General features: G+C 38.4%; 1 protein-coding gene, 2 long non-coding RNA genes and 1 pseudogene across 7 annotated transcripts; 2 read left to right on the top strand and 2 right to left on the bottom strand.

Moving 5' to 3' along the window:
* The first annotated feature begins 5,774 nt into the window (after positions 1-5,774).
* On the top strand, positions 5,775-6,260 carry LOC149987775 (uncharacterized). The gene is made up of 2 exons (XR_016506798.1): positions 5,775-5,905; positions 6,071-6,260. It is a non-coding gene; the product is annotated as an uncharacterized LOC149987775 (long non-coding RNA).
* A 169-nt stretch (positions 6,261-6,429) lies between these two features.
* LOC112292173 (3-ketoacyl-CoA synthase 11-like) lies at positions 6,430-8,714 on the top strand (annotated as a pseudogene). The gene is made up of 4 exons (XR_016506797.1): positions 6,430-6,729; positions 7,140-7,679; positions 7,809-8,339; positions 8,467-8,714. The product of XR_016506797.1 is annotated as a 3-ketoacyl-CoA synthase 11-like (transcript).
* A 5,834-nt stretch (positions 8,715-14,548) lies between these two features.
* LOC112292345 (mannosylglycerate synthase) lies at positions 14,549-17,738 on the bottom strand. 2 transcript variants are annotated; one of them, XM_024540703.3, is made up of 3 exons: positions 17,551-17,738; positions 16,508-16,636; positions 14,549-16,317 (listed from the first exon to the last, which is right to left on the bottom strand). In XM_024540703.3, exon 3 carries the CDS (start codon positions 16,279-16,281, stop codon positions 14,992-14,994), a length of 1,290 nt encoding a protein of 429 aa, XP_024396471.1. In that variant the 5' UTR covers positions 16,282-16,317; positions 16,508-16,636; positions 17,551-17,738; the 3' UTR covers positions 14,549-14,991. The 2 variants fall into 2 exon arrangements, with proteins under 2 accessions (XP_024396471.1, XP_024396469.1); XM_024540701.3 differs by lacking the exon at positions 16,508-16,636.
* Positions 17,739-20,203: 2,465 nt separating this feature from the next.
* LOC149987774 (uncharacterized) lies at positions 20,204-22,857 on the bottom strand. Of its 3 annotated transcripts, none has more exons than XR_016506800.1 (4): positions 22,386-22,857; positions 21,517-21,576; positions 20,715-21,183; positions 20,204-20,385 (listed from the first exon to the last, which is right to left on the bottom strand). It is a non-coding gene; the product is annotated as an uncharacterized LOC149987774 (long non-coding RNA). The 3 variants fall into 3 exon arrangements; XR_016506801.1 differs by having other exon boundaries at positions 20,204-20,377; positions 22,386-22,729; XR_016506799.1 differs by having other exon boundaries at positions 20,204-21,183; positions 22,386-22,729.
* Positions 22,858-23,940: the final 1,083 nt, after the last annotated feature.

Raw genomic sequence — 23,940 nt, 5'->3', positions numbered from 1 at the left:
CTTCAATTTGGCAAACTAGAAATTTGATAGCTATGGGTGGAACAAATGTGTTTCATTTCCAAGAGAGAACAACAATGGTAAGATTTCTTGCATGCTCTATCATAAAATGTAAACATGCAATGTTTACACCTTCAGCACCTCAGAGTTTGATGAGCTACCAAAATATGCTTGCTAATGGTTATCACCTGTCAACCGCAATTCTAGATAGGTAGGAGGTTTTGATTCTTGAACAGAACTATAAAGTTATAAAAAAAGTTTGTACTGCGATAAATAGTTTATACCAATTTGCAATCCGGCCTCCTATTATATTTAATTTTGCATCATCTATTAGAGAGAGTCACATTTTTCTCTGACATAGATGATTGGGACATCTAAGATCTACATTATTTTGGAAGATAATTCCATGTATAATTGGGTCTAATTTAAAACTTAAAGATGCAGATTCTATAGAATTATGTCATGCATGTGTACAAGACAAGATAATTGCTCGGCTTTCAATTTGAAAACTCCCACGAGAGTTACTACCAATGCTTGAAAGATTACATGGTAATATTTGTGGTCTAATTAATCCAATATCTAGACGATTTCATTATTTTTTGGTCTTTATTGATGCATCAAGCAAATAATCACATATTTTATTATTATCAATATGAAACATAGTATTTGCCAATCTTATATCTATGCTTATTCATTTTTGAGCACATTTTCTTGATTATTCAATCAAAACATTGCATATGGACAATGCAAAAGAAATTGTATCAAAGTCTTTGGAAGACTATTATAGTGCAATAGGAATTAAGTTGAAATATTATGTTCCATATGAACATGCTCAAAATAGACTTGCAGAGTTATTTATAAAGTATATACAACTCATTACTAAACTAGTCTTTTTTCACATGAATTTATCTACATCTATGTGGGGTCATGCAGTCTTACATGTTGCACCATTAGTATACCTCCATCCTTCTTCTCTTGAAATTATTACACCATAAGAGCTCATTTCAAGTCATGTTTTAAATGTATCTCACCTATGGGTGTTTGGTTGCCATGCTTGGGTTCTAGTATCAAAACCCCAATGGTACACCATTGAAATTCATTGACAAGAGGGCATATATGTTGGTTTTGATTTATCAAGTATTATTCATATAGTTGATCCATCTCATGGATATATATATATATATATATATATATATAGTACATATTCGTATGGCACATTATTATATGCATGTTTTCAAAATTTCTATTTTGAAGAGAATATATTTCCATTTCTTCAAAGAGGAATATTTAATCAAGAAAGAAATACAGTACTTATATTTAAAACACCAGAAATATGAATCCTAATCTTATAACAGCTTTGGTTGAAACTAAAGTTGTCAAGATTTTGTATCTAAAATGAATTATAAATGAAACACTTGATGGCTTCAATGATGCATCTTGGATTATAAGAGTTCTAATTAATGAAGCTCAGAATGAACCTTCTTAGATTACAATACCACTAACTAATATACCTCAAGTGATAACATCAAAAATAAAAAAGACTTCTAGACTAGATATTAAATCTTTAAAAGAAAAAAGCTATAACATGTAGTGATTTTGATTTTACCTTTGCAAAAGTTCTTACTAAACCTACGAGACTATCAATTAATGACAATATATCCATGGAAATTATATCTTGACCTCATGCAATAGAAAATCTTGAAATTAAGAAGAATAAAATTAAATTGAATATAAAATTATCTATTCTATATTATGCTATAAACAACCTTTGGAATATACCATCTATTATAATAGATGAATCATTTGCATTCATGATTGCAGAAGTTTTTTCTTATGAGAAAGAGGATCTTGAACCTCAAACCATCTAGGAAGCAATAGGTTGCTTTGATTGGTTAAAATGGAAAATTACCATTGAGGATGAATATGCTTCTTTATGTAAGAAGAAAGTCTTTGGTCCAATTGTGGACACTATTACTTCTTGCCTCATGGGATATAAGATGATATTAATATGTAAGCGAGATGCTAAGGATCAAATAATCTACTATAAAGCTTGTTTTGTTGCCCAAGGATTTATCCAATAAATTGGTATTGATTATGAAACTACATATTTTCCAGTCATGGATTCAATTACATTCTAATATATTATTAGAATGGCAATTCATGCCACCCTTGAGATGTATCTCATGGATGTGAAAACTGCATATTTGTACGGTTCTCTTAAAGTAGATATTTATATGAAAGTTCCATCTAGTTTGGAAATATAAATTCCAAATGCATATGCTCCAGGACAATATTGTGGTATTAAATTACACAAGGCCTTGTAGGGTCTAAAACAAGCTGGAAGCATGTGGTATCAATGTCTCTGAGATTATTTAATCATAAAAAAGTTTGTAAGTGATCCATTAATTCCTTGTTTATTTATCAAATGAGATAAAATTGGTTTTGTGATCATTGCTATATATGTTGATGATCTTAATCTAGTGGGTACTAGATTTGCATGCATTATAGCTACATATGTCCATATTACTAAGAATGATTGTCCATTTTACTAAGAATATTTTTATTTAACAATATGACAATACTAAAAAATAGTTAAAATCTCTCTCTTCTTTGAAATATGATTTGAAATTATCTAAAGATAAATTATAGGGAATAACAACCATGTCCAAAAAAATAATTTACAAAAAAATACAAAAATAAAAATTCCAAAGAAAATTATGTTATAAGAAGAAAAAAAGAAAAATATGAACAAAAAAAAAAAAAAAAAAAAAAAAAAACATTAATGCAAATTGGAAATTTTCCTTAAATAACTACACTTAGCCTAAAATATTTATTTTAGCGCTCTAAGTCTAATTTAGATAGCAAAATGTGGATTACTTAGAAAATTTCAGGTTGTTAAGGTTGGAAACTTATATTAGAGGTTTGATTTGGTTGCTCATCATCAAGTCATCTAAAAAATATCAAGGAGCTATCTATCATCCATCTTCATCCAAATGCAAGGATAAGATAAGAATTCAAATATGTAAAATCAATACCTTTTTGTCAAACCAAGTGCTTCAATTTACTTTAGAAGTTTTAAAGATTCTTGATGTTAATAAAAAGAATAATAATAATAGAAAATTTAAAAATATGATTATAATAATTTAATAATAAAAAAGGCATCAAATACGAATAAGAAGAAAATACTTGAAAATAAAATCATTACTAGAATGAACTTAAGGTATGTATAATACATGGATAAGTAGGATCCAAAGTGATTGTATTAGCATAAGTGGTTGTGTTAATATGTATACTTATGGCTTTTTGCAAATTTGTACATTATCCTGAAACAATTACTTATTCAAGTATTGTTTTCAAAGCATTTGACCTAATTGGATTGTATTTTTAATGGTTTTATGTTTGTTCTATATAACATGTTATATCCATGCAATAATACAAATTCCCAAAAGTTCCAGTCTTTCATGTATATTTTTTGATGAATTCTGTGTGTTTTCTATATCCAAAACTATATAAATTATTTGTATTTGACTTGCAACTAAATACTATTTTAAAAATCTATGTTGCTTAAATACGTTTTCTAAGATTTAAAAAAAAAATACTTACTAATGACACTGTAACATGACTTGCAATTCATGATTTATGATTTATAATTTTTTTGCACACATTACAGGACTTTTTTTAATGTGACTTTTTAAATACAAGTTGGTAATATTAAACAGCCAAAAGAAAAATCACTCAGGTAATCTAAAATCCATATCAATTATCCAACACAACTATACAAAAGAAAAATAAACAAAATAAACAAACTATGCAAAAATAATAGAATACACAATTGTGAAATATTATATTTATGTGAAATTTGTTTTGAAAAAATCAAAATATGAATGAAATCAGAGAAGGCTCTTGGAAGGATGAAAGCATAATAATAATCAACTTAGAAATTTCCAAATCATATTAAAATCTTAATCCTTGAGAGTCTAATAAAATAGATGCAAGAAAAAAAGGAAGGATGTAAAACAATATACAACAACAAATATAGTTGCCATCTAGAATTAATTAAAATTTACAATAAAAAAAAAGATATTCCATAATTTTTTTATTTTAAAAAAACTTAGTGTGTTAAAAAATCACCCAAAAAACATAGTCTTTAGAAATCATTCAAAACACCTCAACAAACTTAAATTGCTACATTTAAATAATAAGAAACATGCTAAAACTACCATGTTAGTGATTCTGCCAACGTAATTATATTTGGCAATTTACTAGTGAATTTGACCAAAATAATTTCCGCATTATTATTTTAAAAAATATTAAAAAATAAAACCATTCAAACATTTCTTACATTCCTCTCTTGGCCATTAAGCTCTGGCGAGGCCCTAGTCCTCTGAAATCTAAAACGATCCTAGATATCAGACATCGGTCCCGCACTGCCTTGAAGGACCAGACCCATCTCCGCCTCGAGTAACTGGCCCCATCGCCGCTGTGTTCATCCTGTGTGTTTAAATCGAATCCTGATGCCCCCAACAGTGGTATATACACTTCCTGAACATACAGCAAGCAACAACGTCCTGGATTTCGAATTTCAAATCCCGCTGCGTCGTGAGCTCCGACAACCTAATATTTGGGTTTTGGGTATTGGGTTTGGCTGGGGCTTTGGTTTCGTGAGGATTTGTCGTACTAGTTGCCAATTCTTCACCTAAAAGGTCCGTCATGGCGACGTCCTTCAATGATTCCGCGTAGCCGAAAATGAAGGTGCCGTGAGGCTTTATATCCATTCTGATGAATGCATGACTACTGCCCGTTAATTCAATCGCCTTGTGTGCTCATGCGCCGCTTGCTTTGATGAGAGAGCGGGACCATTCCAATCACGTCGCTTCGTAGCAGCACAGGAGAAAGGAGAATCAGTGAGCAATTCAGCTTCTCGTGGTGATGAAATTCGGCTTTTCCAAATGCGTGCCTTCACGCCTCTCGCTCTGTAGCGCGCGTTGCGGCCTCGCACAGTTTGTCCCGACTGTGAGAAAAACTTTCTAGAAGGGGAAGTCCCTGTGGCGTTGATGAGGGATTGTATGGTGTACCCGCCCACTGCATGAGCCGCGCCCGCTCGAAGGCACATCCGTGTCCCTGTGTAGACGAGCACAATCATTTTTGCAGCACGGTTCTGGAGCGTGCCAATGCGCCACTCCTACCATGATTCGCAAGAGCAGACCCACATGCAGAGGTCAAACTCAAGTTTTTAATACGGAGCGAACTATTGAAGTTTAGTTGCAAATTGGGTCGCCACGTGAAGGAATGACACAATTTGGAGGGGGTAGAGAACTCAAGTTCCGGCACGATGTGAAAATTTATAAGCTGACCACCATTGATGACAGAGGAGTGGGTTTGGTGGCATGGAGCCACTTTCCCACTTATACCAACCTCCACCGCCTCCGTTATTGTAACACAAGCTCTACGGCTCCGCTACCCTCTTTCAGGCAACGCTCTGATGATCGCTCTGCCCTTTCCCAACCCAAACATTGAGCTCTGCGATTAGTCAGGCTCCATGAGAGTGGAAGTAAGCCCCACTTGAATACCAACAGTAGTGGGTGGGTGAGTGTTCGTTTATTCGGGTAGTCTGAGTCAGTATTGATCACTTCTGACTGCAGTCAGTACGTGAGAGCTTTTATTTGGAGCCGTGGGGAAGCCTTGAGTGCGGCCCAATAGTTTGAGTAGTCGCGCTGTATCGATGTCATCTCCGCCGTGGCTTTTTAGGCTCCAGCCTCCTCCAACCTTATCATGTGTGGCTCCTGAGCAGCGGCACCCCTCTCAACTCAGACATGCTTGCCTCTATATCTGGCTCCCAGGCGAATGCTGCTGCCGCGAACGCCTCCAGCCGCGGGTCTAGGCGATGTAGCTGTAGCTGCCACATTGTGTGCGTTGTCCTGCAAATAGCTCATCGGCTAATCCATTTTCCCATGCTCTCTGTCAATGTTGTTGTCAATACTTAAGTTGCGTCCATTTGCTGGACGTTGGACCTTGGCCATGTTTAGGTAGTACTTTTCTGTACTGAACATATCTTACCTTTCAACGTGTACAGGTCTAGTTGTGGTTGCGAAAGCAAAAACTTAGCGGTAGTACTTGTTTCATTAAGCGAGCTGCAACTTGGCAATTTTCCGAAGCTTAAAACTTGCGGCAATGCAGCCATGAAGTGCCGATGGGCAATGCCAACTTACGACCTGCGTTGGTTCCTTGACGGATGCAGATTGGTGTGCTCCCTCCGGTGGTGATTAGGACGTCGAAATTTTCCGCATTTTCTGGTTGCTGAAATGCAACCGACACACTGTTGTGTGATAAACTATCTCACTTAAGGACTACGAAGCAGATTGTTCAGAAGTTGCTTTTGTGAGGAGCAAAGAATCACTCATCTCCAGGAGGGAGAAGGGTAATAACTTCGTCATGGCGGGCACTCCAGACACTAGCTCGCACGAGTTAGTTCGAGATGGCACGCATTTGGAAAAGGATCAGAGCGTGCTGCTCAACTTGATGTCCATACCCGCGGGCAGCATTGCCGTCATCCTGCCTGACTTCTTGTCCAGTGTCAACTTGAAGTACGTCAAGCTAGGGTACCACTATCTCATCACGCACGCCATGGTCTTGATGGTCATTCCCATCTTGATGATCACGTTGGCGGAGAGCTGGTTCAGAATCGGTTGGGATGACATTGTCCAGCTCTGGGACAACCTTCATTTCAACCTGGTAAGCACCTAGTTACCTCCACTTTAAATTCCAAACTACTCTTAATCTGTGGATTTATATTCATTAATTTACAATTTTCAAGTCACTTGACTGACACTGCTCCTTCTCCTGTGGATGAAACAAGTTACTTGTACAACTGCCTTAAGTATGATTTCAGCATCAAGTTCAGAGCGGTCGAGGATATGTCATAATCGAAACGCATGTGCACATGTATAATTAACCTAGTTCACCGCTTTTTGAGATTGGGTTGGTGTGAATACGTACAAGGTCGACGCTGTCAGAAGTCGATCTTTGTATAACGACCGGGTTACCAATATTTTTCTAAATTAAACTAGAGATTCAGAGTAGGAGTTGCAAAGTGTTGCAAGATTTCAGCAAGTTTCTGACACAGTGCATTATTGTCGTATCAGGTGAGTGTATTGGCGTGCTCTGGATCGACCGTCTTCGGTGTGACTCTGTATGTGATGATGCGTCCGCGACCTGTGTACCTCGTGGATTTTGCGTGCTACAAACCTGACGACGCTCGAAAATGCTCAAGCGAGAGGTTCTTGCAGGCTTCCATGTTGACAGGAGGATTCAATGACGAAACCCTGGAGTTCCAGCGGAAAATATGTGCTCGCTCAGGGTTGGGTGACAGCACATACCTCCCAGAATCCATCATCAATGATCCCCCTGTTCGCAAGGGCCAGCCTAGCCTGCGGCAAGCAAGGGACGAGGCCGAGCAAGTCATGTTTGGCGCCCTCGACGAACTTTTCGAGAAGACAGGGATCAAACCCAAGGACGTGGGCATTCTCGTGGTGAATTGTTCTCTCTTTAATCCCACGCCGTCGCTCGCGTCCATGATTATCAATCACTACAAGATGCGGGGGAACATAAAGAGTGTGAACCTCGGCGGCATGGGTTGTAGTGCAGGCCTCATCTCCATCGACATTGCTCGTGACCTCCTCCAGGTAATTCGCCACACTCGAGTCATCTTCTCGCAATTCTCCTCTGGCTAATTATTTAGCTGAAAAACTTTGGCAATTCCCCTCTTTTCAAGAATCCTTGGAGATTGAACTCCACCTTTTTCGATCATTCAGGTGCACAGGAACACATACGCAGTGGTCGTGAGTACTGAGAACCTCACTCTTAACTGGTACTTCGGAAACGACCGATCCATGTTGCTTTCCAACTGCATTTTCAGGATGGGAGGCGCGGCGGTCTTGCTCTCGAATAAGGGCCGCGAAGTACAAGCTCGTCCACACCGTGCGCACACACAAGGGCGCCGACGACAAATGCTATACGTGTGCATTCCAACAAGAAGATGAAAACAGAAACGTGGGCATGGCACTCTCGAAAGACCTCATGAACGTCGCCGGTGACGCGCTCAAAACCAACATCACCACTCTAGGTCCCCTAATCCTACCCTTGTCAGAGCAGCTCCTCTTTTTTGCCAACCTCGTCGCTCGAAAGCTCTTCAACCTCAAAATCAAGTTCTACATACCAGATTTCAAACTCGCATGCAAACACTTCTGCATCCACGCTGGCGGCAGAGCAGTCCTCGACGAGCTGGAAAAGAATCTCGATCTCTCAGAATGGCACATGGAGCCCTCCCGCATGACCCTGCACAGGTGATGTGCCCTTCTCACACCCAAACCCAAAACACAATAAATCAACTGCAAATTCTAGCCTAAACCCTAAAACCAATTGCTGTAAATCGCAGACTCACTCCCTTTTCAAGCCATGTCGAATTTGCAGGTTCGGCAACACGTCGAGCAGCTCATTGTGGTACGAGCTAGCGTACATGGAGGCCAAGGAGCGGATCAAGCGCGGCGACACCGTGTGGCAAATCGCGTTCGGGTCGGGATTCAAATGCAACAGCGCGGTGTGGCGGGCGCTTCACACCGTGAAACGACCTTCACGCAGCCCGTGGTCGGATTGCATTGATAAGTACCCCTTCAGAGTCCCCTCTCACCAATCCTGAAGGCCCAGCCAGCCCCCTTCAATTCGCCTCCTCCGCCGCAGTTGATTCTAGTGCCTCCTCGATTCTTCTCATACAATCGTCCTCGGTTTTGTTGATGAATGGTTCGATCGCTGCTCGACTATGGTCTCCGCCAGGAACTTCGCCGTGGAATCAATCAGTCAGCCCTACCGACACCGTCGTCGACTCGATGATCCGTGTGCCGAATACCGCTATCCCTATACCCGCGTGCCCCATGGCCGTGTTGGGAGGCCCTTGATCGCGCGATGTGGCTTCTCATTTGGGCTTTGTTGGATTTGGACGAATATAATGTGGAAATCATCATCATCAACTTCACCATCAACAACAACAATGGTTTAAAATTTATTTTTCTTGTATAAATTTTCTAACTTATGAGGATTAAGATTCACTTATATTATGTAAATAAATGATAGCTGGTATGTGTGTGTATATATATATATATATATATGAAGAATGGAAATTTAGTGTGAAAGTAAATTGAATAATGGAACATGAGGTTTTGGTGGGTGATAGGAATTTTTAGAGCATGGACTACCTTATTGTTTACAACAATGATTGTAATGAATTGTGGAGAAGTGTTGTTACGGAATATGAAACTATAAACATTTTTATGATAAGATCAAGTAAAATTGATGATTTTTTATTAAATTTTTATATGATGTAATAGAAATTTGAAAAAAAATAGTATACGTCATGAAATTTGTCATCAAGATCTTGCAAATTTTCACATGAAATGAATGCCATTGTTGAATGCATGTGCCATATTAAACATGGGCACATTATGTCATTTGCTTGTATGGATCATATTGCGTTTTTACAAAAAAAATCTTGAAAAGTTGGCATTGGTTGATGAAACATTTAATGTATTTTATAAAAAATACTGCGCTAATTAATATCTGTTTTATACCTTAAGTTATTCAATACAGTTTTTTTGTAAAGTATGAAAAGTTTATCAATATACTTATTTACCAAAATATTGAATTAAGTTTGGAAAATTTGATTCAAAATATAAAATATCTTATACATAATTAATTTTAATTAATTTTTATTTACTTTTACTTTTACTTTTACTTTTTTTGTTTATACAAAAAATGGTATATTTCCAATGTTTAGGATTAACAATTGTTAGAAATTGCATCTCATCTTGATCTCTTATATTCTATTGCTATAGCAAGTCTAAAAACAGTACAAATAGACTCACTAGAATCATCATATAAATGGTTTAAATTATGCAGTTGGTACATCATGCATAATCAGAATACTCAGATGAATCCTAGAATTCCATCTTGTTTTTATTTCCATTCTAACACCAATCAACCATTTTTCTGTCTATAACATATTCCACATTTTCAAAAAACAAATCAACTTTATTCGGTTCTTTTCTCAAATTTTAATGTATCCCAGTGGCTTAGACTAGAGGTCAATCTTTACACAATCGAAGTGACCCACTCCTATTTACGTCTTGTTTGTTGACAATGCCAAAATTTATATAAATTTCTTAATAAATTTGAAGAGAATAATCATATACACATTTGCTCTCCGAGCATTCTCTACTGCATTTTTATGCTATATTAGCCAGATAAGCGTGGCTTCTTTGCTAGCCCTATGTTTATACCATACATCCTTCTAATTGAAATTGTTTTTATAGGAATTATCAATTGCCATTTGATTTTAATAAGATTTTATAAAAGTTGCTTGTCAAAAATTATTTTCTCAAGCATTTTTTTTGATAGTTCTTTTTAAGTTTAGAAGAGTATGTCATAAATTCATCATATGTATACAGATAATATTTGTAAGGATCAAATAATAATTTGTTAAGTGATCTATAAAATATGTTGATCTCATTGTCTATTTTCTTTTGTTAGGAAGCCTTTGCATTTAAGGCCACTTTGATCATTTTAGAAAATCTTTCAATGATATTAATTCTTTCTTGAGCATTGGTATTGCTTATTTTGACATTGAATTTCAATAGATCTTAGTCATAATATAGCATTCTGGTGAGGCTATCTACTTTATAAAGTTTGATAACTAAATTGGTTGCTAATAAGAATCATTATTTCTTCTTAAGGTTTAATTTTTCTTTGTTGAGGTAATTTATTTAAAATTCAAAGTCCTCTTGTTGTTGGTATAATCCAATCTAATATTTGAATTTTTGAGGTTTATCACAACTTCTTATCATGTTTAACCAACTATTCATATAAAAGTGGATAAGGTGGTCATGGATTTTATTGATATTGATTGTAAATTTGACTTCCTTTTTGGAATTATTCTATGAGTTGAGATTTAAGTTAATGGCTGAAAAGATGTTTTCAGTTTAATGTGGACTATTTTAAAGATATTTTAAAGTAAAGTGGCTACTTTATCAAGTCAATGTGTACATTGATAAATTTAGGATTCTATTATGGTACTCTATTTTATATTTTGTAAAAATAAAATGGTATGTTTTATTATAGAAAAAAATATCACACATGCTCCAAAAAATTCCAAAAAATAAAGAATCTCCCTCAATTCTTGATAATACCAAACCTACCCTTGTCTTTTAAGTTAATTTCAAAAATGCCCTTTGGACTAATAACCTATCTAATTCTTTTTTTTTTTTTTTTTTTTTTTTTTTTAGTTCAAACATGCTGCACAGAATTTGTATAGCACTTTTTGCTCACTTCTTGGGCACCTTCCAAAATGGACGCCACCTCTTGGAGTGGGTATTGCAAATTGCTCATCTCCTTCTTATAAATTTTGTCTCTTCACTCTCAAACATTGACACAATTCAAAGTTTTTGCAAAGTGCTAATTTCTGTGAGTTAGTTTTTGTAAGCTGCTCATTTTTGCGAGCTCCTAGTATTGTTAGCTAGTTTTAATCTAGGGCCCTTGACTACATTGTCTCCACCACCACTATTTAATTCTATAAATTTTTTATTTTTGACTCTTCAATTGTCAATTTTTAGCCTCTCGTCACTTGAAACCAACTCAATACAAAATTTATATCCTTATCCAAGTGGTAGTGACCAATTTTGAGCATGTTTTTTGAGAAAAATGGAAGTAGAGATGCCTAAATATTAGTTGCAATTGTTGGTCAATGACATATTAGAATTCCTTACTACAACTTACTTGGTAGATCACAGAATGTTATATGGGATTCTAATAGATACAAGGATTAAGGTCTAAAATACATACAAATTAAATGCAAATACCAAAGAGTTATACTACAACACATCTTAACCATCAATGCCACCATTTTGACCACTCTAATTGATACTTTGAAAAACTTGTGCAAACTTTAGTAATGTTTAGAAATTCATGAAACTATCAACTTAAAGAACTTCATTCAGTTAACAAATTATGTTCTAAAATTAAAATATCTTTGCTAAATAACCCTTGGATAATCTATGCATAGAGTTATATCCTGAATCAAATTTCTCGTGAACTTTTCTTGTAATCCATAGTATTTTGCATGCTTCATTTATTAATTATTTCATATTAGCTGAAAGATTGTGAAGTGCCATAAAATGGTAAATTTTTCTAGACACTAAACTCAGCCATTTAGCGACTATAAAGGATTTTAGCTGATGAGATCAGCTTCTATTACTAAACTTAGGATCTTAGATCTACAAGACCTTTTGTTGCTAAAATCCTTAATTGTAATACAAACAATGATTGCAAAAGCACTGCTGTCCTACATCAGTTTGCTTGATGTTTTTTGTATTAGTACATGAATGTATCCCATCCACATCTTTCAAAAATTACACCTACACCTTTAAGTTCCTAAATTTTAGATCCTTTAGGAATCTAAAACAATCATCATTCATACATTCAAAAACGAAGCTGTATACAAAACGAAGAACAACAAATTGCAAAAACAACGAATAAATTGAGATCAAAAGAAAGGATGTCAACTTGCTCAACCATGCTCATTGACATCTAATCCTTGGTTGTACTTTTTTAAACTTGATATAACTTAGTGAAGTTATGACAGAAGTAAAAATATTATTTTGATGCTGTATAGGACCAAACATACTAAGCAATGGTCCATGTATAGATAAAAATCTTCACCTTTACTGATGATGATCCAAAATTGACTCACTTATGATTCTTAGCTTCACCTAAGATAATGCCATTAGTCGCAATGTTCACCTACTTTGACATACAACATTTGTGTTTGAGGGCAAAATCTTCCCTTCACTTATATTGACATCACTAGCTTTCTTACAGAGCTAGATTCTTGGATACCTCTCCGTTGTCCTGTATAATATATAACTTACTAGTACAACTCTCTTCAATCCTAAGCCATTCCTTTCTCTTGGTACATGGTTGATATTTTTGCAACTCTAGTGAAGGCAGAGGCGTCCAATTTGTGGGGGGCCTAGACAATGCAAAAAGGTATTGCTTTGAGCCCCAATTCAAACTATAAAAAACGAAAATAATATATTATCACTCTGAAAGGAAAATTTTCAATTATCACAAAAGACACAAGTAGATTTGTTATTATCGAGAATTGAGGGATATTCTTGATAGTTTGGAAAAATTCAAGGGCATGTGTGATATTTTTTCTTTTTTATATAGAATTAAAATAAAAATTCACTAAGTATCTAATTGTGGAGAATATTTTTATAATCTAAAATTATTTTAAAATTAAAATTAAAATATTCATTAAAAAAACATCCTTCTTAAATAATTGCATATTTGATCTATTTATGTTCTCTCTAAATTGATAATCCTTTTCAGTTCTTAAAAAAAAATGTAAAACATGAATTTAAATCTAAAATTAATTTTTTAGATATTAAAGGCTTAAAAATATCTATTAAACTTGTACTTGAGTTATTTTCTTATATCTTGGATACTCATCAATTATTTTATTGAATAGGTAGACTTACATTCAATAAATAAATTAATTAAATTAAATATTTTTAAAATATAAATTTTTTGTCTATTTTTTATTTCTTATTTTAGTTCTTGTACAAAAAATCTCATTTATTTTGAGCATAAGCTTATTTAAAATTGACCACTATTTTTTTTTAAGGTTGCTTGTTTGGTTATTATAAATCTATATTACAAAAACTATTAAACATATGAAGTGTCTAGTTTAAATTGATAAATTTTAAAAGAGCAGAGTAGTAAAAGACTCAAATCTTAATTTCCCAAAAGACTTGAGTGAACTAAAATGTCTAAAAATATTTGAAAAGATTTTGATGAGAGAATACAAACTATATTTTAAAAAAAGAAAGTAAAATTGTAGTGTAGAACCCAAGATAAATATATCATTAAAGTTGGAGTCCCTTTTTGAGATTTTACCGTTGCATGGAAACTATTAACCGACAAAGAGGTCAGTTCACTTAATGTTTTAAAACAATAATAATTTTAAAAACAAAAAATTGAATCGAATCCAATATATTTATTTATTTATTTGAAGTTCTCAGAGAAATTGGAATAAAGGGATGCATTAGAGTGATAATTTCTCCCTTTCATTTATTTCGTACAGAAAGTTGCGGACAAAACACATATTTTAACAGTTGAGCACAGCACATAAATGTAATCAAAGCAAGCAAGACATGGGGTTGTTTTCCCATTCCATGTTCCACAGACAAAGAATGATATTCATCTATTTCATGAGATGAAAATGAATTTTAGACGTGGAGTGTAAATTAGAATAGTACAATGATTATTGTTTGGCTGCACAAAACGATGGTGCATTTTACAAACCACGGAGATCGATCCTGATTAGTTGTTAGGCTGTATATGTAGTTTAACTTTAGCATACGTAGACACAAAAAGCAAAAAAATAAATAAAAAAAAGAAGCGACGATCTTTCAATACACATTCCATGTAAATTGAACCAAAAATGTAATGTAGAAGCTGAAGTAATGGCTATTATGTAGTAATGTAGACAGAGATATAGGTAAGCTAGAACCGAACCTCGATCTATCCCACATTGGAAAGGAACTGACATTGGCAGACTTCACGTGGTTTCAATCAATCCACCTCGTTCTAGTGGTTGAATACACATCAAAAATCTGCTACTTACAAGTACTGTATGTGACTATCTGTGGACCACAAGCATCAACAGATTCACCTTAGGTATAGTACATCACATCTTCTCCAGCCTGATTCTCATTTATCATTTCAAAGCCCGTCGTTCACATTGCCACTCTTCCTCAATTACTCTAAGCAATACTCCTTCGTTACGGAACACCATTCTTGTGGTTGTGCAGGATGCGTGAACTTGACGTCCGGCTTCATATTGTGAGACGAAAGGAAATGGTCGCCACGAGATGCGTTTCTCATGAGTTACTGTTGCACTGTACACAGATTTTCAACCTCGAATTTGGGTTTCTTGCGGCCGGATTGAGCTCGGGTGACCAGCCCCTCTGCAGCTGAGTGGCCCGACACGATGGCGTGGTTGGGGACGGAATTGGCTTTAAGCTTAACAGCAAACTGGTGGCGAGTGTCCCACACCAAGTCACGCAAAGCACCTAGGGCACTGTCGTACCCACGCATTACATTCTTGAAAGTGTGGTTCAGTACCCGGGCCACCCAAACCTTAAACAGAAGCTCCTCCCAATCACTATCTCCCTTCTCGAAGTGGTCGAGGAATTTTAGATATGCGCTTGTCCAGGCATCTTCATCTGCGAAACTCCAGCACGGCCACTCGGCAGAGTTCAACAATCCCTTCACAAGGGCAGAGTCAAAATGCTGGTGCAGAAGCTCCTGCTGTCGAGGTGTCCAATTGCTCTTCAACAGCTTCAATGTCTTTTCTATGTCGTACCCGACTTTTTGTTTGATCAAGTCCGGGACGGCCTTAGCTGGTTCAATGCAGTGAACTGCTCCATCTTCACTGGGAAGAATTTCCTTACGTAGCGACTGCACCGCTGAGAAACATTCCACGAGCATAGTCCGGAGATCTCGAAGACCACCATATAGCGCATGGACCTTCCCTTCAGAGATGTAAACCTCAGCGAGACGTAGACCTGCTTGTGCGGTGACAAAAGTGTAAAGAGTATCTATCCCCCAGTCACTTTGAGATCGAACACGGTGGTCTCCGTAGAGCACTTCAGCCGCCTTTTTCGTTAGCAGGAGTTCTCCACCGAGGGGTTGCTCAATGAAAGGCAAAGTCGAGTTGGGCCACAGCATAGCAAACCCCAGCTTCGTCACAAGCCATGTGATCATGGCATCCGTGCTGGATCTCGGGAAGTAATGACGGACGATATCGTAGTCGAGATCCGCCTGCTTCTCTGCTTTGGAAATCCACTCTCCGGAGAACGAGACAATATCAGCGTCGTAGAAGTGCAGACGCGGATACACGTCCTTCTCCAGAAAGAAAGCTAGTGCCGTGTTCATGCCATCACCTTTGCCTCCACGAAGGCTCACACCAATCCGTCGCTGCAGCACCAGAAAAATTTCCTTTCCTGTAGCTCTCTCAATGCGTGGCTTAGCAGCTTCAATGGCGTGCCACGTCTCTCCTTGCGAGTAGCCCACACACAAAATGGCTGCAACCCGGGGATGCGATGCTGCGCACTCTATATTACCAACCACCACTGCGACATCTTCTTCCTTGAATGGGAAGCACACCAAAGACATACTCTGTTCCGCCCTTGAAAAAGGGCGTCAACCGACCTGTAAGTTGATAGTACCCACCTTTCGTCAGTCGACTACAGTGAAAAGCAAACTCCATCCCTTCGTTTCAGGACATTTCTGGCAGCCAGTCTAGTGTACAGAGTCTAGCTGCACAGAGTTATCTCTTGATATTACACAACAAAACAAATCAAGTCACGGTGTCTAGTATTCTAGATCACGCCATACTCACATCTTCCCCACACACAAAGCCAAGGAGACAAAAGAAGCTGCCTCGAATTGGCCTGCAATTCCCCACACCATTCCCCAAACTTGCTTTCCGCAGACATCATCACATATAACTATTATCTTCTCCACAAGCCTGCGCACAAAGTGCTCCACAAAACCCACGATCAATCGAGACAAGGTGAGACATGTACACACAACACATCCTTACCCCACAAGCAACTGGTCAGAAGAGTCACTGTAGTTAAACATGAACTTTCCGCGCAAACTCTGAGTCCTCTAGTTGACAGTCTATATTCCAAATTCAATACACTTAGCTGTTCACGTCTACAGAGGGTCGACAAAAAGACCCAGAACAGGACTCACAGCACCAATCAAGATAACAAATGACGCATGGCAATCTAGTCGCAGAACATATAACCTAGGGTGTATATATGCACCTGACCGAAAGAAAAAACATGTTAAACTGTAACTCCGCGGACACGAGGAGAAAACTCCCCGAGGCACTTGCGAGACACTATGCCATGCAACTAGAAGGGAAAGGCAGCATGTGCGTGTTTTCGCGCTTCACGTTTCTAATCTTCGAGGGTTAAAATTATCATCTTTGTGTGGCGTGTCTGTGATCTCACGTCTTCCCAAGGCTGTACACCAAGGAGTTTTCAAGAAGTTCGCGTGTGAGACAACTCACGCGTCACAACTCGTTACTTAACGCTCAAGTAGGAAGGAGAATGCACTGAGCATTGTTCGACACCTACAACCTCTAAAATCATGAACTACTTCATGCCTAAGTTAAACCACAAACCAAACTCCCGAGACGAACCAAGAACAGGACCAACTTCTACGCAAGACCAAGTTAGATGCTAGCGGCGTTACACGCCTGACCGTGGACCGAACTTGCAACACTTCTCGCCAACATCTGGTTCTTCTCTTAACCAACCCAAGAGGAGCCATCACACAGTCAAGGCGTAGCACATAAAAGGGACTACACAGTGTAGAACAAGACAAGAGCCACATGGAATATTGTGATCTGAAACTAGCGCGCGAAGTTACCTGAAGAAAAAGAATTAGTAGCGTGGTGGAATAAAACCAAATTCACAGGAATCCACCACTGCTCCAAGCCGAGACGGGTACGGCAGCAACTCCCGATGGCTGTGTCACGAGCGGCACTCGGAGAGCCTCTGAGAGGGTTGCGGATGGCCGACAGAGGAAGTATGCACAACTGGAGCGGGGGGAGGCGAGCAGGCGAGAATGAGGCAAACTGTTGTCAAGAGCTCGGATTTGTAGCATGAGGAGGGCCCTGCATAATGCACTATTTTAATATAATTCAACGCCCATAATAGGCGGTTTTCCTATATTTACTCCGTTGGGTTGTCAAGTTTGCGCAACTACTCCCACTTGAGGTGCCACACTTAATGTGTAACTGCAATTCTAGTGATTCCTCTCCAGTCGCTCACTGACGGTCGAGATCCGCTTCCATCCGTGTGACAAACATTATTTACGATAGTAACAATTCGGCGAATGGAGGAGTGGGTGACATCCGGTTACGTGCGAGCAGCCATGGTTATTAAAATATGCGTATCATGATGTGTATTGACACGAGAATTGCGCAGTCATGTATGTGGGTTCTGTCGCTTTACAGGTAATCGAACATTGCGCTTGTGAATTTGAAGGCCGGGAGGGGAGGGGCACAGTTGCAGATTTCAAATGGTGTCGAACAACGACAAATGACCACCTCTCAGAATATACGGAACATGCAAGATATTTACTGTTACTGATGTTGTCTGCTGCATACTGTAGGGGAGGGGGAGAAATCCTCACAAGGGCGACTCTTATTAAACTGGTGGCCCCGTCTTCCTTCGATGCTGAGCCTATTCTCAGAGCGTGAGTGGTGTGTGTGTGTGAAAGTGTGCAGCGCTTTGTAAACTAAGTCTACCATTCTTGAGACAACCCATGAAAGCATCCAGTCAAAAAAAATTGGGGAATGTTTAAATTCGAACGTGAGCATTGTCCCTCCCAGCTTCTAGGATTCTGAAGCACGATCGGTGGGAGGGCTCACATGTGCAATTCTCATCCTGCAAGGGCAAGTTATGGGCAGCTGACGTCCTCTGTGGCTTTATAAGAATTGCTTCACCACCGCCTATCTCAATGATTTCTGGCACGATGATCGGCTCCTAATCCCTGGTGCCATCGGATTCTCTGAAGCACCGCAACCGTGCGATCACTGTTGGGAACAGGCTACCACACCCTAGGCCTAGTCTACAGTTGAGGGTTCCAAGTACCGCCGTAATGCTGATAAGTTACCCAGCACCACACATGAGACCAAGTTCTGAATGTTGTGACAGCCTCAGTCTGTGCCATTGAATCCGAATATACTAAAAATATACTACCCTCGCGCGGTCCTTCCATAAAAGTTGGAGAGTGGCAGAGCGCATCACAGGCGACAATGCTTTGAAGATACTTTAATTAGCTTACGCCGAGTTCACTTTATAGAATCACCGCGAGAATCTCTTGCAGCCGTCTGATGGGTCTCCCTCTGCGAGTATAGATGCACTCACAACGCGCTCATGGGTTCCGACACATTTCCTCGACAAGGTTTCTATAGGAGCATTGATATGTGGTTCAGTGGTGAGGCGGAAAGACTGGAGCAATCATCTTTCATTCTGGTGGTGTTGTTACCGTGCAATTCCTGGGGACCCACGACAAGAAAACTTCGTAAGTCGCAGCTGTCTTCGCTGCGTGGCATTTGAAATTGGGGGTAAGAAAGTTGTTATCATTGTCTTTGAGTTGTTCTAATCTACTTATTTTCTGTCGCAGAAACAAGGATAAGGTAAAAAGAATCCGGCAAAACGTTGTATGGCAAGTGAAGTGTCTTCTGGAATATGAGAAACGTAGCAAAGCGATGCACACTTTGTGATCTGTGTACTTCGGAATCCAATGGGGCCCCTAGAACTGCCACATTGCCACACCTTCCTTTACCAGGTCTTGATCCTCTTTTGGGAACTGACAGCATCTCACTTTTCAGGAGAACCGTGTCAAATAATTCGGGTCGTTGAGTCGAAGAGAAAGCGTACGATTCGCGGTAGAGGAATGGAAAATTGGTAGGAAAACTGATGGCAGCGACCACATAGCGGAAAACTGGAATCTTCGAGCTCCATTCTTTTTAACTTTCAAATTTAGATTCTAGATCCCACTGATTCCAAAAAGTGCTTGATCCCATTCTGGAGTGCTAGCGATCGCTAATAGGATTGTTGAAGACATCATCTCGTACCTGACCTCACAAATCTGAGTGAGAACAGGATAAGACTCGATCAACGGCTTAATATCAATGACGCCTGCGGTGATCTAAAAAAATCACACGAGAACACTGCTGGGAGAGTACAGAATATACAAAGTGGCCCAACGTTTTCAGACAAGACCAGGCTTTCAAGGAAGGCATCTTCCTACACTCGAGTTCATGAAAACTGCAGCTCTGCAATCTGCGTCACCTGTGCTTTTCAACAAGCTAATGAGAAAAGCTAGCATGAGGGTTTCAACCCCGTCATTTGTAACGGTTGCCGGGAACAATTTCAACATGTTACTAGTCCATCATGGCAACACAATAAAACACTTTCTACTCATGCTCGTGTAAATCGACCAAAACAGCTGACAGCATGTTTGAGATGACAAAGACTGGGTCATACGAATGAGATTTGGAGCACAAAGAAACAGTTAAACTAAGGTAAATAAACCTTCAAGAATGCCCCTAATGCTGAGGCGGTGTTCCGATCAGCCGGAATGTGATGGGAAAAAAAGTGCATATCCCGCTTACCCAGTTGATGATTTGTTTGAATTTTGCTCTCATGCCTCATCTATCTGAGGAAAGGATACAAAGTGGTACCTGCAGTCCTGAATGAGAACATACAAATGAAACTGTTCTGTACTTTCAGACTATCTGGAACGAAATATTTAAGAAAAATGAAGACACAGGTTTCATCCATCTACAAGGGCACCTGTAACAAACAAATTTCCTGTTATTGAATTCCAGAAACATATCTTCCTTACTGACAATGAAAATCCAGGAATGAGTATTGTCAAGCAAATAAAAACAGGAGCTTGTTGTCTAAACATCGAAGATAAGATTCCACTTGTATTTTCTTCATGCCCAAAACATTGAAAGCACAAAACTCAAATCATTACCAATGCATGAAAGGATAACGCTGGAGCTGGAATAGTACCTGAGAGGCCACGTTGACAATATCCCGACCTCCCGTGAAGGAAAAGCAAGGGAACCTCAAGATCTGCGACACGTACTGTGAAAGAAATTGCTCTCTGAAGCAACAGTAAGTTTCAATTTCTCCAACACAACAAAGTGATGAGCACCTTCAGACATGTTTTTTGGACCCAAGATACGTGTTGAACTCTGTTGGAAAGCTACCTTTACGTTTTCGAATATATTCAGCACGCTTTAATGCAATTGCAGCTAAAAAATAAGCTTGGACCTTCCTCGTGCCCACTTCGGCTACAGCATTCTCCTTTTCAGCCTGAATCCTGGCTTTGATCTGTCGATCTCAATTCTCGTGCAGCGATCTTCTACCGATAAAATTTTCCTGTGAAGCCTCGTTGTCGATCCATCGTGCTTCAAATTGTGACCGGAGATCATGATTTCTTAGAGGAGCACATAGATCTTCATTCCGTAACCCAGCACTGGACAGCAAATTTCAAATCATGCAGATAATCTGAGCGAGAATCCAAAACGCAGAGATATGAACAAGATCAGAATGACACAAAAACGCCATAATGAACGCAGGCACAACCACCTTTCGTCCATCAGCAGACCACTATATTCAAATTATTTAACGAAGTAAATTAACTAGGGATCGCATCGGCATTTAGAAAATACCAATTTCCAGATTTTGTAACTTTTAACCCAAGGTCAAAGATGTTTTCAAGAGGTTTACGCACGGAGTCGCAAGGGCGTGAGGCTGAGGTCCAGGAGATTACGCCGAATGAACCTAGAGGGTAACAGTGCAATCTTACCTTGGATTACAAAAGTCTGCATCCCTATGCAGCAGTTTCCGCTCTAGAACCCGAGATATTCTGTAAAGATAAATGTCCCCGAGTGATAAGCGATTGTGCAGAAGTCAAACTTATGTTTGAAGTGAAAAGAGGTCGAACAATAGGGGCGTGCCCATGTTCACTATTCAAGCAAAAAAGCTATTACAAACAATAGTCCTTGAACTTGCTAATCAGAGCGTATCTGTAACACACTTAGTTTTTTTATTTTTCATCCTCAACCCGCGGCAATAAGACTGCCTCTCTTTGCAATATACGAAGCTAGTTATCCATGCAATAAACGAAGTTAGATATCTCCATTCAAAGTGGATAACTTTTTTCACGATCTCATCATGCATATACCCTTTTGTCGTTGAAGAAGGCAGCACATTGTGGTAAGAACGATGGATGAGTAACAAGTGACAATCACGATAAATTGCCACGATCGAAAGACCTGCGAACTCCAATTCGGTCTTGAACCCCCAATAAATTCAATGACAGGCGCAAATTCAGATGAACAGAGGCTCCTGACTGAAAGCAGAAACCAACCCCCAAGGAGAATGCCAGGTCCCATTCCAGGAGCTGGTCCTCGAGCTAGGTAGGCAGAAGGATGCGACCAATGCGACAAAGAGCCACGAGAATAATCAAACGAGGAAAAAGTTTCTCAAAACTAATCAACCCGAGTTCCACGACCTCCTCATGTCAAAGCTGACAAATGAGCTCCAAACTCTGGCCAACCCAAATTAGGTCAAATCAACCCAATTCTGTAAACTGCCACCCGATCTGGTTCCTGCCAAAACACGGGATCCTGAAAAAGATGAAGTGATCGCCGCGAGCAAATGTAATGGCAATACCTCATGAGCGTCAGCAAAATCGTCAAGAAACCCTAAAACAGAGGATTGTGAACCACCCCCCGCACTGCATTCCGTTTTCACGGAGACGATTGGGAGACACTTAACAAAGACTCTGGAGAAGGACCGTGTGAGATAAATGCCTCACTCCCGACGAGTCCCTCCAGAACCATCCCGAGCTCACGAGTGTCCCCTGGAAGGATGGCTATCGAAAGCACGCTATCGACAGCAAGAGGTAGCTGCTCGCAAATCGTGCAACTTAGTGAAGCAAGCACCATTGCTGTTCGCGGTTTTGCGAGGTGAGCCCAACAAGCGTAGAGTCGCGATGCCAAGCTTCTTCTTCATCTACTTCTTCTACTAATTTTCTTCTTCTTCTTCTTCTTCGACTTCTTCTTCGCCAGAGTCCTTCGAAGGCTTTCCCTCAGTCCCGGGTTTTGCCACTCTGGAAAGCACGCCATCGCCGAAGACAACGAATGCATGCAAGAACTCCAAAGACAGCGACGACGAGGAAATCTATGTTGGATTTGTCCTCTTGGTGGGTGGGTGGATGGATGGAAGGATGGATATAACCCTAAAATAGTAATTATGGGATTAGATCCCACTTTTTGTCAAGATGTTAGATTTTTTCTTTTTGTGTAAAAAATAGTGGGGGTTTATTATCTTCATATTGGCATCCATCATGCTTGGTAGAGATTTTGAGGGCTAGGATTTGAATAGGCTATCTCTTGTTACTAACTTTTCATTAGCATTTTAAGGTCATCTTTTTTAATTGAATGTTGAGATAATTATTTTGAAAACCAAGAAATTGTTGAATTGTTTTCATCAAAATTTTGATTGTGATGTTACATGAGTTTTGATGAATAGAATTCTTGGGTTGACATTATTCCAATGTTGAAAAGAATGTGTGGTTCATTTTTTGTATCAAGTCTTACATTTAAAATAAATCTTTAAATCTGTATTTTGAAAACTATTAGTATCATTTTTGTTTATTAAGGTAAGATGTCATTGTTTATAGACAACATAATTTTAATAATACTTCTTTGCTTGTGATGCATCTCCAAACCACATTATTTACTATTTTATTTTATTTTATTGAAATTTCATCACAAGATACATACACGACCATTGATTGATGTTTTATTTTTCCCCCCAATAAATCAATAGATTGTTTTAGGTTTGTCAAAAATTAATTGTAGCAAAAATAAAACAAAACAAAATAAAGGGTTGAAGAACCGGCACAGTACATGAACATACCAAACAACATGCATACTCTACCAAGACTAATTCTTCTATTCAATATGTATACAATTAGACTTTTATTGTGATTATAATTGTAATTTTTTAATATTGCATAAAAAACATGGATTCATACACAATAGATTGTGGCTACATTATCTTAGCAAGGGCTTGAATAACCAATATGTACAACACCATGCAAAAGATTTTTCATTTGCATAGAGAGATTCAAATGAACTTAAATTGATATAAAAATAAAAGAAGTATGTTTAATATTCTAAAAAAAATATATCTTAAAAAAATAAAAAGATAAAAGATAAAA

This window comes from Physcomitrium patens, chromosome 15, assembly GCF_059467195.1.
Source record: "Physcomitrium patens ecotype Gransden chromosome 15, ASM5946719v1, whole genome shotgun sequence".
NCBI lineage: Eukaryota > Viridiplantae > Streptophyta > Bryopsida > Funariales > Funariaceae > Physcomitrium > Physcomitrium patens.
This window is presented reverse-complemented; position numbering and strand designations above follow the sequence as displayed.